Source organism: Salvia hispanica, chromosome 6 (genome assembly GCF_029641045.1).
Source record: "Salvia hispanica isolate PSC_SH4W2 chromosome 6, Shi_PSC_v1, whole genome shotgun sequence".
Taxonomy (NCBI): Eukaryota; Viridiplantae; Streptophyta; class Magnoliopsida; order Lamiales; family Lamiaceae; genus Salvia; species Salvia hispanica.
Genome location: NC_142697.1, coordinates 39,408,750 through 39,424,040, shown reverse-complemented (window position 1 = coordinate 39,424,040; position 15,291 = coordinate 39,408,750). Strand labels below are relative to the sequence as shown.

At 37.0% G+C, this 15,291-nt stretch overlaps 1 protein-coding gene and 2 pseudogenes across 1 annotated transcript; 1 reads left to right on the top strand and 2 right to left on the bottom strand.

Moving 5' to 3' along the window:
- Window positions 1-3,661: 3,661 nt before the first annotated feature.
- Window positions 3,662-5,211, bottom strand: LOC125203986 (mogroside IIIx synthase pseudogene; annotated as a pseudogene).
- Window positions 5,212-9,447: 4,236 nt separating this feature from the next.
- On the top strand, window positions 9,448-10,926 carry LOC125207247 (beta-D-glucosyl crocetin beta-1,6-glucosyltransferase pseudogene; annotated as a pseudogene).
- Window positions 10,902-14,831, bottom strand: LOC125207246 (zinc finger CCCH domain-containing protein 32-like). Its single transcript, XM_048106510.2, has 7 exons — window positions 14,506-14,831; window positions 14,245-14,390; window positions 13,615-13,680; window positions 12,819-12,938; window positions 12,366-12,698; window positions 11,957-12,274; window positions 10,902-11,782 (listed from the first exon to the last, which is right to left on the bottom strand). Exons 1-7 carry the CDS (start codon window positions 14,597-14,599, stop codon window positions 11,381-11,383), a joined length of 1,479 nt encoding a protein of 492 aa, XP_047962467.2. The 5' UTR covers window positions 14,600-14,831; the 3' UTR covers window positions 10,902-11,380.
- Between the last annotated feature and the right edge of the window lie 460 nt (window positions 14,832-15,291).

The following is a 15,291-nucleotide window of genomic DNA, read 5'->3' as shown; positions in this document are numbered from 1 at the left end:
TTGAGAGTAAAGATTGGGAAAGTTGGATGCAAGCCATAATAGATGAAATTGACTCATTACTGAAAAATGGTACATGGGTGCTGGTGGAGAGGCCAGATGGAAAGAGAGTAGTAAGTTGTAAGTGGATCTTCAAGAAGAAGATAGAGGCTGCTGATGGAGATAAAGTCAGATACAAAGCCAGGTTAGTGGCTAGAGGTTTCACACAGGAGCATGGCATTGACTATGATGAGGTGTTTTTCCCTGTGGTGAAGCATACTTCCATAAGGATTCTGTTGGCAATAGTGGCAAGAAAGGATTGGGAACTTGAACAATTAGATGTCAACGGCCTTCTTGCATGGCGATCTAAAAGAAACTATATACAAGGCCCAACCGAAGGGTTTTGTGAAACCTGGGGATGAAGGAAAAGTTTGTTTGTTGAAGAGGAGTATCTATGGGTTGAAGCAAGCTAGCCGTCAGTGGCATATGAAATTCAATACTCATATGATCAAGAGTGGATTCCTGAGGTCACACTATGATGAATGTGTATACATAAAGAGTGTAGGTGGAGCTGTTGTTGCTTATCTACTCTTGTATGTAGACGATATGTTGTTGGTTGGAGCTGATTTGGAAGAAATTCAGAAAGTGAAAACTGATCTTAGAGCTGCTTTTGAAATGAAGGATCTAGGGCCTGCAAAGCGAATTCTGGGAATGTCTATAGTCAGAAGGAGGGAAAGTGAGAAGATTTGGCTTACTCAAGCTGATTATGTGACAAGCTGATCAGAAAATTCAAGATGGATAATGTGAGGGAAGTATCTGTGCCTATGGGGCAGCACTATAAACTGACGATGGAACAAAGGCCAAGGACCAAAGATGAAGAGGCTAAGATGAGAAAAATTCTTTATGCCAACATCACTGGGAGCATAATGTATGCTATGATTAGCACACGACCAGATATTGCTCAAGCTATTTCAGTGACTAGCAGGTACATGACTAACTATGGAAGGGAACACTGATCTGCCTTAAAGTGGTTGATGAAGTATCTGAAAGGGGCCACAAATGTTGGGATTCTGTTTGATGGGGGCAGGAAACATGAGGGTGATGCATTAATTGGTTGGAGTGATTCTGATTTTGCTAGGAACTTGAATACAAGGAGGTTTCAGTCTGGTTATTTGTTCACACTTTATGGCTCAGTTATTAGTTGGAAGAGTAGTCTTCAAGGGGTAGTTGCGTTGTCAACTACTGAAGCTGAGTTTATGTCTTTAACATCGGCTGTGAAAGAGAGTGCTTGGCTCAGAGGCATATTAGTGGACTTTGGTATAACTCAAACGATTGTAAGCATCGGCTGTGACAACAACAACGCGTTATGCTTAGCCAAGCATCAAGTGTACCACGAAAGGAGCAAGCACATCGATGTGCGCTTGCATTTTATTCGGGAGAAGATTGAAGAATGGGAGATAAGAGTCTTCAAAGTAGACACGGCTGAAAATCCATCAGATATGCTAACTAAACCTCTGCCAAAGGTAAAGCTCGAGACTTGTATGGATCTAGTAAGTCTTTGCAGAGAAAGCCAAGTTGGCAGTTGAGCCATCAAGGTGGAGTTTGTGGAAATTGATGGTTCAACTATTACTCAGAAAAGCAGCTAAATAAAATGGATGTACAGCTGTCGTTAGATTGGGTCAAGATTAAGTCTGTTTAATCTAGGCCGTTAGTTTGTTTTTGCATATATAGTGCTCAATGTTGTCGAGCTAAGGAGTAAACTCATTTTTGTATTCTCTCAAGTTTTGAATAGCTATCTCAATAAGAGTTTCGTTCTTCCCAAATTCATCTTTCATCTTCAAATTCTCACACATTCACACTCAATTATAAAAAAACCGAACCACTACTTATTCAATTGTTATATGTAACTTTTTGGTTTTGGTTGTGATCAGTGCTGCTAGAAACTAACCTACTCAGCATATGCATGAGATATGCTAAACTCACCGGATATATTAAGGCCACAATAGGCCGAATAAGTTACCTAAGAACATCCTCAATAGTGTTCTCCGCAGCAAAATGGCTCGTCCTAGCGGGACGTGACACCGACGGGACACCATTATCATGCATCTCTCCACTAAGGGCCACCCGCTGTGGACATCACTAATTGGCAAGCCACACGTGACACGCCCCCTCACACGTGGCGTGTTGTGGAGGGGTGGTTCGATTTTATTACCGTAGTAGGTTGTTATTTTGTAATTCATTATTAGATTTAACCATGTCACAATTAAATGAGACGGACACTTGAATATATTTCCTATTGTAGTCACTAGAAGTCTAGAAGATGTAGTATTATTTAACAATCCACATTTAAATTGAGGCTTTAAACTATGACCTTTAAGTTATTAGGATTAAATTGGATGGTTTTTCGTAACATGTGATCGGGCGCGCGAACTTTTCATTCGAGGGAATTATTGTTTTTTTTTTTCTTATTTTCTCTTTTTTTCGGCCTCATAAAACAACAATGAGATATTACTGTTTTGAAATCCACTTCGCACCTCTTTCAAATATGGGATCCAATTGACCAAATACTTCATTTCATTGGTAATTTGGAAATTCTTGTATGTCGTGAGAGAAATAATAAAAAGAAAAAGACAATCATACCTAAAATAAAAAAAATATGTATGCTCTGATCTCAAATTATGAAAAATTATTCAATTTAATTGAAAAAACTGAAAGGTCATCTAATTTATTTTCATATTCTAAAATCTACAAGTGTTGGGGGGCATTTGTCCCACGTCAAAAATTTTTATCATTAGTATTTTTTTCAAATTATAAAATTTATTATATATTCTCTTTTAAATGCTCCTTCTCGTTTCTACAAAATCTATTTATAGATATATTGTTGCCCCTCCTTCCGTCAAATCTTTACTCCGCCTCTAACTACATATGGATTCCATCCTATTTCGGACTATTTGCATGAGACTAAAGAGCGTTTGGTTCGCAAGATTATATCTCATTATTAAACATTTATTGTATTTGGTTTATAAAATTATCTTGGACAACAAATCATATAATTGACTTAAATAATCTTATAGTTTAATTTTAAACAAGTAATCATATGATAATTAGGAATATCCACCCACCACTTTTCTCTCTCCATTCCATTCGCTAGGGGCAGCGTCTACGGCGACTTTGCCGGTCTAGGCATGGGAAACCCTCCTCCTCCAATTCAACCTCTCGAGGAAACGTGGCGATTTTGCTATGGTATTTTATCCCTAATTTGTCGATATGTTCAGTCTGCACTTGCACATTAGAATTTAATGTCGCCTCAATCTTATTCGACCTCATTTTAGGGTGAGACCATGCTTTTGTGCTTCAATTTGAATTACTAACATTTTCTTATTTTGAATATTTCGTGGAGTTTAAATAATGTTGGCTCGGATATCAAGCTTAGTAGTCCACTTGCTCAGCTTAGTTGGCCTTTTACATATGAAAATCTCTTATTAAGTTGTATAACTGGCAATGCCTTATAGGAATCACCGTACCTCTTTTTTCTCTGTCTCCAATATTTATTAAATTTTGATATGCAGTAGGCATCATTATATTCCCTTGACTTAAAGATGAACTCTGTTGTGTTTCCTGGTTCAGAACACTCTGTTTTTCTGGCTTGATTTGATTGCTTAATTGTGTAACTATATGTTCCATATTGGTACAAAATGTTTGAAGTTTGCATATATTCATGTGCTTGATGACGTTAACTCCTTACCCAAACAGCATACAAAACATGAAACAAATTTCTTGATCATTTCCTAGCACAAATTTTGATCAGCTCTCGTGCAATTTCACCAAATGCTTCATCTCCCTCCATTTTCATCTTCTCACTCACTTCTCTCGCTCTGCTCCTCAACCCCTCCTTACTCTCCTCCACAAACACCTCCTTCACAGCCTCCGCCACTCCGTTCCCATCGAGCCCCCCTTCCTCGTCCCTCGCCACTTCCACGCCGACGCCAACCTCCACCACGAGCCTAGCATTCATCGGCTGATCGACCTTCAGGGGCAGGGCCACCACCGGCACCCCAAAATACAAACTCTCCATGATTGAGCTCCACCCACAGTGGCTCATGAAACCGCCCACAGCCGGATGCGCCAGAATTGCCGCCTGTGGAGCCCACCCCCGGACCACCAGCCCTCTCTGCTTCGCCCTTTCGAGGAAGCCTTCGGGTACTGCTTCGTCTAAGGAAACCTCACTCCCAGCAGGCGCCCTAGCAACCCATAGGAAGTTGATACCACTTACCTCCAAACCTATTGCTATCTCTCTCATTTGCTCCTTTGACAGATAATTCTCACTCCCAAATGATATATAAAGAGTTGAGCCTTCCTCTCTTTCACCAAGCCACTCCATGATCTCCGAGCCCCCAGTTTCTTGATTGTCAGCAAATGTGATCAATGAACCAGTGGGCACAATCTTTTTCCCACACAAGGTGGAGAGATAATCTACATACTTCCCCTCTAAAGCCCGGCATGTTTTCATCAAGACGACGTCGTTTGATAGGTCGAAGACCCCATAGACAAAGCCCTCCCCTGCATCTCCAATTTGAATTGTTTCAACAGCAACTGCCATTCTCTTCTTCTCATAATCCTTAAGCCTTATTGCCTGGTGAGGGAAACTGTCCCAACTCTTGTGTGTGTAGCAGTGATGGGCTAATGCGAACGTCGTGGCGCCTGAGGTGGCAAAGTAGACTGGGGGGACGCCCTGTGACGCCGCGGCCTTAGCTGCCCATGGCTGGAAGGCGTCATAGATGAGCAAGTCGGGTTTGAGGTCGGCGATGATGTCGGAGAAGCCCGGGGCCGACATCTGGAAGGCCTTGAAGAGGGTGGGCATGAGATGGGGTGGGATGTTCTTGGTGGTGTGGTAGTGTGGAGGGAGGTCGGGAAGGGATGGGAGAGGGAGTTCGACTAGCTTGATCGGGTTATCGTCGTTGTTGAGACTGTTTCTGACGGAGTCGAGGTTGATGGATGTGGAGCACAAGTAGACATGGAAGTGTTTCTTGTTTAGGCCTTTGGCTAGTTCAAGAAAGGGAAAAACATGGCCATGAGCCAACCATGGGAACATCAACACTCTCAACTCACCTTGTTTTGCATCCATGGTGGCTACAACTCTCTCTCTTTCCTTCTTCCTCAGGCCTACTTTCAAGGTATTTGTGCTAAATGACAATAAAATGGAGCTTCGCTTTAAAGGGAACAAAGTTAATGGGGCTGTCCCAAACGATAATGGAGAAGAAAATGAAAATGAAAATGAAAATGAAATTTTTAATTATCCAATCTTGTTTACTTTTAGGTTTGAGGCACCCGAATTTTTCATAATACTCAATTATTTTTTTTTCTTTTTCTTCTCTTTTTCTTTTTTCCTCACAAAAAATACTCTCTCCCTATGTCCCATTATATATGGAATATTTGATTTTTAGTACGAGATTTTATATAATGTTGTTTTATGAGTTAATGAAGAGTCACTAAATTAAGAGAGAGGATAAAGCAGATAGAATGTTGTTTCCAATTCTAAAAACATTTCATTTCTAATGGGACAATATGAATATTAATTATACAAGTAATTTACGTAACATATTCCAATCGAATATTTTTCCCTTAATTAATCAATTTTGTGATTCAATTTTTCATGAATTGAGCAATCATATTTAATAATAATAATAATAATAATAATAATAATAATAATAATAATAATAATAATAATAATAATTGAAAAGGATGGAGCTTCTCATGTCCTATACATGTTTAGTTATTTAATGAAATATTTTTCTTATTTTTTTCTCCTTTTTAAAAATTGTATACGCAGTATATGTTTTTAGTTATTTAATAAAAGAATTTGGTCAATTCACATATTTTTCAAGGTAAACAATAAGAAAAAGAGGAGGGAAAAAAAGAAAAAAAAAATGCAAACACCCCTTATGTGTGTATCTCGATTCTATATTTTGAAAGATAAGTGAATTTAATTCCTAATTCTGAAAGGTAAGCAACTTTAATAATTTTTTCTGAAATTTCTCCTAGGAGAAAGAGGTTTTGGATTTTAATTTGTTCAAGTAAAACTGTAAGAGTAAACAAGGTTGGGTAATTTTATTTGACTAAAGTTGAATTAACATTTCTGTCAAATTTAACGCTCAAAAGACCAAATTAATGACTTCATTATAAATTAAATCAACCAGATTAATTAATTATATATTAAAATATTTTTTGTTAATAATAAAATTCATAAAATACTTTTTTACATGGAGTATAGTAAAAAATATTAAAATTTACAAAATATTCATAAATTTAACTTTTATTATAGGTAAAATATTTTATCAATTTTAATTTAATTTTTATAAAATATTTTTAAAATTTTAATTTGTTTACAAGTAAAAAAATATTTTATAAATTTCAATGCTCCATTAAATTAATTAGATTAATCTAGCTAATTAACACTAATTTGGTCAAAACACATTTGACCATTAAGTTTTAATAGAAATGTTAATTCTAGACTATAACATATCGTTTGGAACAAAAACATAATATACACTTATATAACATCAAGTATTTTTTTTTTAACAAATACTTTAAGGGACTAATTTCAAATTTTCTTTTTATTTTTACTTACCTGAACCTTCTATAGAGATGGGGTTGGACTGACAGCCAATCACTCCCATCTAGTAAGATTGCACTAAATTCTTGTCTTCTAACTGCATAAATATATTGAAGTTATAGACCAATTGAATTAATTGGTTAAACTTAAATAAATTGCATAATACTCCCTAATACATACTCCCTCCGTTTCACAATAGTGGAGATGTTTTCTATTCCACACGCAATTTAAAAAAATTGTATTAAATTAGTTAAATAAAGAAAGAATAAAGTTAAAAATGAAAAAAAAAGTACAAAAAGTCAAGAGACGAAGAAAATAAAGTAAGAGAGAATAAATGTGTTGCCGTTTACTAAAAAGTTAAATGATTCCACTATTATAGTATAATGTATCAAAATAGCAAAATGATTTTACTACTGTGGAATAGAATGAGTATATCATAAGCCAAATGGTACGTTTAAAGTATTTTAATTTATAAAAGTCATTAAATTTAATGAAAGTAACTATGTTATTTCATATGTATATATATTAACTTTAATATTAGTTGCATTATCACACCTCTGCCATACTCCCAACTTATAAAATAATATACACTTTCTATGTATTTCATTTAAATTTAAATTTAAATATTGGCTATTCAAATATAAATATTTCAATCTAATTTATCCTAATATTAATAAAAATATATATGTATTTATTTGGCAAATTCACTAATCAATATATTTGTGAACATTTTTCTGACTAAAAGTTGTTTGATTTTATATTTCTTAATAATACATTTTTTTTATTTTATACATTATAAATTTTAGATTTTGTAGGATAATATTTTTCATCATTTCTTAAATTTACTTCATAGTATAAAATGGATCGTCTATTACATAGATGTGATACTAGTTCTTACTATATAATAACGTTGTACCCCTGAAGTCATGCTCTTAATTAAATACACGTAATTATTTAGTGTTATATTAAAATTATTATATACGAAGTTGTGTTATAAAATATATAACAAAATGAGTTCAGTAAATCTATAAAATAAAAAAGAGTGAACTATACGTTTATCTCGCCAATGAACCCTGGACTTTAAAAATATCTCCAGACAACCCTGGACTAAGCGTTTATCTCGAAAATGGTCCTTTTACACTGTTTCATGACGAAAATACCCTTTTGGGAGGTTTTGGGGAGTTTGGGCAATTTGGTCTTTTTATATTTTAAATCTGAGATTATTTCAGTGATGTACTAAATATGATATTATTTCAAAATTATCATTTTTCTTCCTTTTTGTCATCCTTCACTTTGTTTCTTTATTTCAATATTAGATTTAATTTTTAAAATTAAATTTTAAATTTCAAATTTTAAATGTCAATAAAAAAATTTTATTATTCAAATTACTATTAAATAACAAATTAATAGTTTTAATCAATATTTGATAGTGTCTAATATTTAATCAATAAGGTACGACGACACCTTAGTTTTAATTATAAATAGATCATATAACACGATTTATTCCGAAATAAATATGCATCTAATATAAGACTAATATAATTTTTGTTTATTAATTTGAAAACAATCAAAATTAACTAGAAAATTACAACAAAAAAATTCCCCTATATCAAATTTTTAGTAGTATCAAATTTTTAGTCAACTTTATAATATTTTTAGTCAAATTCTCCTCTACATTAGATGCATATTTATTTCGGAATAAATCGTGTTATATGACCTATTTATGATTAAAACAATTAAATATTGATTAAAACTAAAGCGTCATCGTACCTTATTGATTAAATATTAGACACTATCAAATATTGATTAAAACTATTAATTTGTCATTTAAAAATTGAAATTTAAAATTTAATTTTATAAAATTAAATCTAATATTGAAATAAAGAAACAAAGTGAAATCACAAAAGGGAAAAGAATGATAATTTTGAAATAATATCAAATTTAGTACATCACTGAAATAATATCAGATTTAAAATGTAAAACGACCAAATTGCCCAAACCCTCTAAAAGGGTATTTTCATCACGAAACAGTGAAAAATGACCATTTTTGAGATAAAAAAATAGTCCAAGATTGTCTGGGAATATTTTTAAAGTTCAGGGTTCATTAGCGAGACAAACGTATAGTCCAGGGACTATTTTTGTAGTTCACTCAATAAAAAATGCATGGTTAAATCGACAAATATTAGCATGTGACATAAAGTCATGAGTGAAAGTATATACGAAAACTGAGGATACGGTAATGTCGTTTGGAACTGGAAATAAATCAATTGAATATTAAGTATTAATTTAAATATTTATCCAAATTTATTTAAGAAAACAGCCTAAATTGCAACTGCCACATTAAGTATTTATTTAAATATTAGTTCAATTTTATTTTACGAAAATAGCTTAAATTAGTTGCTTAAAACTCAGCTTTTATATAATGATGATGATAGATTTAATTTTATTATAGGAAAAATTAATTTATAAATTTTATTATTAAATTAATTATGTTAATCTAGCTAATTAGATTCATAATTCAACTATTAATTTGGTCAAGACATGTTTGACCATTAAATTTTAATAGAAATATTAATTTTAGATTAAAACATATTGTTTGGGAGAAAAAAAAATTAACACATTTAATACATTTGACTTACAAAATTTGAGAGCAAATGTAAGTGAGGAAATTTGGACTTTATTCTTTTATTTTCAGTTAGAATCTTCTATAGTTACATATGGATGTGGTTGGACAGCCAAGCATTTACATTCAAGTAAAATTGCATTAAATTCATGCCTTTAATGCAACACTCCATTTATATGCCATCTACTAGTATAAGTATGATGAAATTAGGACAGAGGGAGAGAGTAAAATAGCAACGATGGATGCTAAACAAGGTGAGTTGAGAGTGTTGATGTTCCCATGGTTGGCTCATGGCCATGTTTTTCCCTTTCTTGAATTAGCCAAAGGCCTTGCCAAGAAACACTTCCATATCTACTTTTGCTCCACATCCATTAACCTCGACTCCATCAAAAACAGTCTCAACAACGACAACAACAACAACGATGATATCCCGATCGAGCTAGTCGAACTCCCTCTCCCATCCCTCCCTGACCTCCCTCCACACTACCACACTACCAAGAATGTACCACCCCATCTTAGGCCTACCCTCATGAGGGCCTTCCAAATGTCGGCCCCCGCCTTCTCTGACATCATCGCCAACCTCAAACCCGACTTGCTTATCTACGACATCGTGCAGTCCTGGGCAGCTAAGGCCGCTGCATCACAGGGCGTCCCAGCGGTCTTCTTTGCCACGTCGGGCGCCACGACGTTCGCATTTGTCCATCACTTCTTCACACACAAGATCTGGGACAATTTCCCTCGCCAGTCAATCTGGCTTAAGGAATTTGAGAGGAAGATAATTGACAATGAGCGTAAAACCTTTCCAGTTAGAGATCCAGCGGATGGCTTTGCCAATGGGGTCTTCGACGTATCAAAAGACGTCATCTTGATGAAAACATGCCGGGGTTTAGAGGGGCAGCATGTAGAGTATCTCTCCACCTTGTGTGGGAAAAAGATTGTGCCCACTGGTTCATTGATCACATTTGCTGACAATCAAGAAACTGGGGGCTCGGAGATCATGGAGTGGCTTGGTGAAAGAGAGGAAGGCTCAACTCTTTATATATCATTTGGGAGTGAGAATTATCTGTCAAAGGAGCAAATGAGAGAGATAGCAATAGGTTTGGAGCTAAGTGGTATCAACTTCCTATGGGTTGCTAGGGCGCCTGCTGGGAGTGAGGTTTCCTTAGAAGATGCAGTACCTGAAGGCTTCCTCGAAAGGGCGAAGCCGAGAGGGCTGGTCGTCCAGGGGTGGGCTCCGCAGGCGGCAATTCTGGCACATCCAGCTGTGGGCGGTTTCATGAGCCACTGTGGGTGGAGCTCAATCACAGAGAGTTTGTATTTTGGGGTGCCGGTGGTGGCCCTGCCCCTGAAGCTCGATCAGCCGATGAATGCTAGGCTCGTGGTGGAGGTTGGCGTTGGCGTGGAGGTGGCGAGGGACGAGGAAGGGGGGATCGATGGGAACGGGGTGGCGGAGGCTGTGAAGGAGGTGTTTGTGGAGGAGAGTAAGGAGGGGTTGAGGAGTAGAGTAAGAGAGATGAGTGAGAAGATGAAAATGGAGGGAGAAGAAGCATTTGGAGAAATTGCAGAAGAGCTGACAAAAGTTTGTGCTAGGAAATGATCAAGAAATCCACTAGCGTTTTGTTTCTTATGATTTGGAAAAATGGAAAGCACAATTTGATATGTAAAACCAGAAATCAACAAAATACAAGATGAATAAAAGAAGCAGCTTCTTCAATATTTATTTGTTGTGTAGGTGATAATATAAGTAGCATCCAGTGTTAAACATAACTACAGAGTTTACATGAAAAAGGCAAGTATACAAATTGCCCCAGAAATTAATCTGATAAATATCAAATTCTTCCACCAAAAAGCCCCAAGACAAAAAAAGGGGGAGAGCAAGATCACCCTCACATTATTATTCATCCCAAATTCGTATGGTTCTTCCTAATAATGGAATGACAAAGAGGTGTGAGTACAACAGGATACGGTGGAGAATGGGGGGCATCACGTGTTCTCCAGGAAACGAGTTCCCAAAAAAACATCACAAATAGACACAGCATGCTCCAAATTTGAGCAGTGACAAGAATTACCTAGAGGGGAGGCCAGTCGGGTGGTTATCCAAAATAGGACATCTGTTTTATGGAAGTTACTCGAACAGTATTAAAGGGATAGGATGTATCCAGTTTCATTCAACTTGAGATATTAACCTCGCCTTCCTGGTGAGAGCTACTACCACCAGTTGAAGAGGCAGTGCTCTGCCCAGAATGCTGAATGCCAAATTCAGGAATCAGCCCACTTCTAGAGAAGGTTGAGCCAATTGAAGCACTTGAGCTGTTCGTGGATGACAAATTTGCTGGGAAGGCATCTTTGCTGAAACCTGAGAGAAGTTCAGGCCTTAAGTCCAAGGAAGATGATGATGATGGGGCCAATGTCGCGTTAGTAGATCCCACAGGGTAAGGAGCTACTGGCATATCAGTCAGAGAAGATGCAGATGTACTGTAACTCAGAGCTCTCATAGGGTGATCGAATTTGCATGAGGGCCCAAATTTGCATACTCCATTTTGAGCATAGTGGGAGCAAAGCGGTGCACCCTAAGAATGCAGTATTACAAAAATGAGACATCAGGTGAATAGTAGATGAAGTACTCATGTCTGTGATGAATAGTAGATTTGACACCTTGCAGGCAAATGGCTGATCTCATTATTCTATAGAGTATATGGATAACTATAATAAACTCTGAAAGGCAAAGAGGATTGAAAGCTTACAGGGCGCATCGGCAAGCCCATAGGGCTAAGTACAACAACTGATTGTTGTGCACTCCACTCTGGCGGATGATGATATTTACATGTAGCGCCAAATTTACAATCCCCAGTCCTCAAATAATACTGGCAATCTGGTTGATCGGGTCTGTTAGGAAAAGCATGTTCCTTTTGGCTGCTGCTTGAGGGGCCAGATAAAGAGGTACCAGAAAGATGTGCTCCAGTGTATATAGTCGACGAAGGAGGTAACTGTGTTATCCCGTAAACTGGGCCTGCACCAACAGTAGGCTGACTACTTTGCAGAGCACCAGGGCTAACTTGTGCCTATATTATTTACAAATATACAATTCAGTAAGACCATGACATATCTACAAAAGAATCCAAAAAAAATAAGAAAAAGCTTCAAAGGCCCTACCGAATATGGATTCCAGCCAGGAACTGGAACAACGCCAGGGGCGAGGAGCATATGACCATAACTTCCAGGAACATATGAACCTGGAAGCATGGTTGGCCTAGAAACTGGCCAGTTACCATGAAGGACCCCATACTGTTGAGAAGATTGAACTGAAGGAGACTGCACAGTTGGATAAAGCGTAGGAGTAGGCATAGCTGCTGGACCAGCCAAAGGCCCGGGGCCAGCACCAGGGGCGGGCATCTGCATCCCAGCTGGCTGTGGGTGATGAAATTTACATGTTACACCAAACTTGCATTGCCCTGTTTTTATATAATACGAGCATTCCTTTTCTCCCTGCAAAAAAAGAACACCCTATGAGATAATTGAGTGATTCAAGAATAACATCTAAGTAAAAATATAAAAAGAATACACTCTCAAATAAACATCGGAAGTTATCAATTATTGAACAAAGACCTGTCGCAATGGATAACCATAAATATTGAGTGTAGTTGGAGGTGAAGATCCAGCTCCATGCTTTGGGTGGTTATATTTGCAAGAGGCACCAAATTTACACATTCCCGTTCGCATGAAGTACTACAAATTTAGCATAAAACATATCTCAATAGACAGCACAAACTTTATAAATCAAGAATTATAGAAACTGGCAATAATTGGTAATAACAATGAGTGTTCTGATAGACAATTAGATTGACATGCTTTTTTTTGCTTAAGTGGTAGGTATAAGATTCAGCATAGAGTAGCTGTCATTTCAATAAGTAGCCGCAGCACCATGATCACCGCTAAACCAAAAACATTTCGGTGAGAACTAGGAAAAAAGTGAATCACTTTAGGAGTAAGATCTAGCAAGTGCACTAGTGGCCGTTGAACAAGAATTGATCCTGTACACTAGAGCTCAACATCATTAAGCATACAGAAAGCTACAATGATTTACTAGTTAATACTTATACTGAGAAAATGATTTCCATCCATTTTGCGAACAGCCTAACAGAACCTTACATATTCAATAATCAACAAGTTCTGCAGACCACAAAACATACAAGACAAAACGGACAGCCACCAGAGACTTGCCTTTCCAGAAGCCAAGAAGCAGTTGGGTAAATGATTAGCATCAGCAATTAGATATGAAGCACATTGTTTAATACTACTATTTAGGTAGATCATTTTGCCCCTATAAAAGATATCTTTTGTGCTGAGCATAAAAAGTGTGTAGATTCATCGGGCAGCTTCAAGATATTATCCGATTGTATACCTGACAGATGGGTTCACCATGGCGTTCCGGGTACTCACCTCCAGTAGCCCTTAGAGCTCCCATTGCCTATAATCATGTGAAAACAGCATACTTACTTGATGCATGTTAACAAAGTAAAAATTGTCACCAAACATCATAAACAATTTCTTCTGCATATTCCCTCAAAACGGGAAGATTCCACTTGGCCCTAGTTGCTATCAAGATTACATAAAATCCCTTGATTCCATTCAGTGCGCATGCACCGATTTGCTGCAATAATCCAGAATGAATATGTTTTCCCCAACCTAAAGCATTTCACTTTTATTGGAACCATGAGAAACTCCACTAAAACAAGAAAAGGCGTGTTTTTGGTCCAGTTACCTTTTTATCCATGGTGCTATCACCACGAATTCAGCTCAATGCATGCTTGTCCATTTGATGTGATCACCAAATTTCTTCCAAAATATTCTATTCCATTACATCAAGCTACTAAACTAACCCACCCCCAAAAAAAGGGAACAAGAAAACGCATATCCTCGTTGATACTAACAAACAATCCCACCAAATTTCCCTCTTTACCACTATGATCAAACTTCAAACATCAAAAATGTTAAAATCTAACTCCAAGGCAAAAAAAATTAGGGTTTTTACCGCACTACGGTCGCGTGGATGATTGAACCGGCATCGATTGCCGTAGCCACAGAATCCAGTTCTCAAGTAATAGATACAGTCGGGCTCATCGGGCCTCTCGGGGTAAGATTCGGGCCCCTCGCCGAGTCCCAATCCCCACATAGGCTCTGCATTAACAAAATCAAACCTCGAATCAATCGGCATTACCCGAGCTGAGAGCTAAAGTCGGTAAATTTGACTGAAATTGAAGCGAAATTCAAATGAAATTCACATGTAACTCGCCTTCCAGCCCGGTTTCCCCTCCCGCCCCCGTCCATTCCGCCGCCGGATCCACCGACCTCCCCTCCATTGCCTGCGTCGAGCCATACCTCTCCATGTACACACACGCACACCCCTCCCCCCTCTCTCTCTCTAAATATATACACGTAGTTTGCCTGTATAAAGATATTTACCAAGGCAATACAACAATACGCGTATACATACGATGAAATATAGAGTATCTATACACCTAAAAAACTGAGATGTGTGTGTGATTGTGTGAAACGGAGGTGGTTTGGTTGATCAAGAGGGGGTTTGGTGGTTTTAGAGAGAGAGAGAGAATGGTTTATTTCCCTTTTTTCAACACAGCAGCATTTTATATACTCTACACTCATTGTGTGTGATTCTGTGTGTGATTTTCCTCTCTTCTTTTGTCTTTTTTCGTTCGCACTTTTAAATCGTTTCTTTTTTTTATGTGTTTTCTATTTCTTTATTTCCTCATTTCGCTTTTTCTCTTGGGTATTGACTACCCTCTCTTTTTTTTGTTACATAAATACTTGGTATTTTCACGATATTTTCTTTTCTACTTTTTTTTTATCTTTTCTATGCTATGCCATTGTTTTCGTGGGGGTGTTAGTTTTATTACGCGCCAAATATGCGCGCCAGATAGCTCCAAACGCTGGTGTCGGTGGAATAAAATATTATTTAATTCTTATAAAAATACTATGTATACTTATAATTATACTACTACTGTATGAAATGTATCGAGGTAACTTGTCGTGTACTCTAAGCGGAACTTGGCATCCGTAT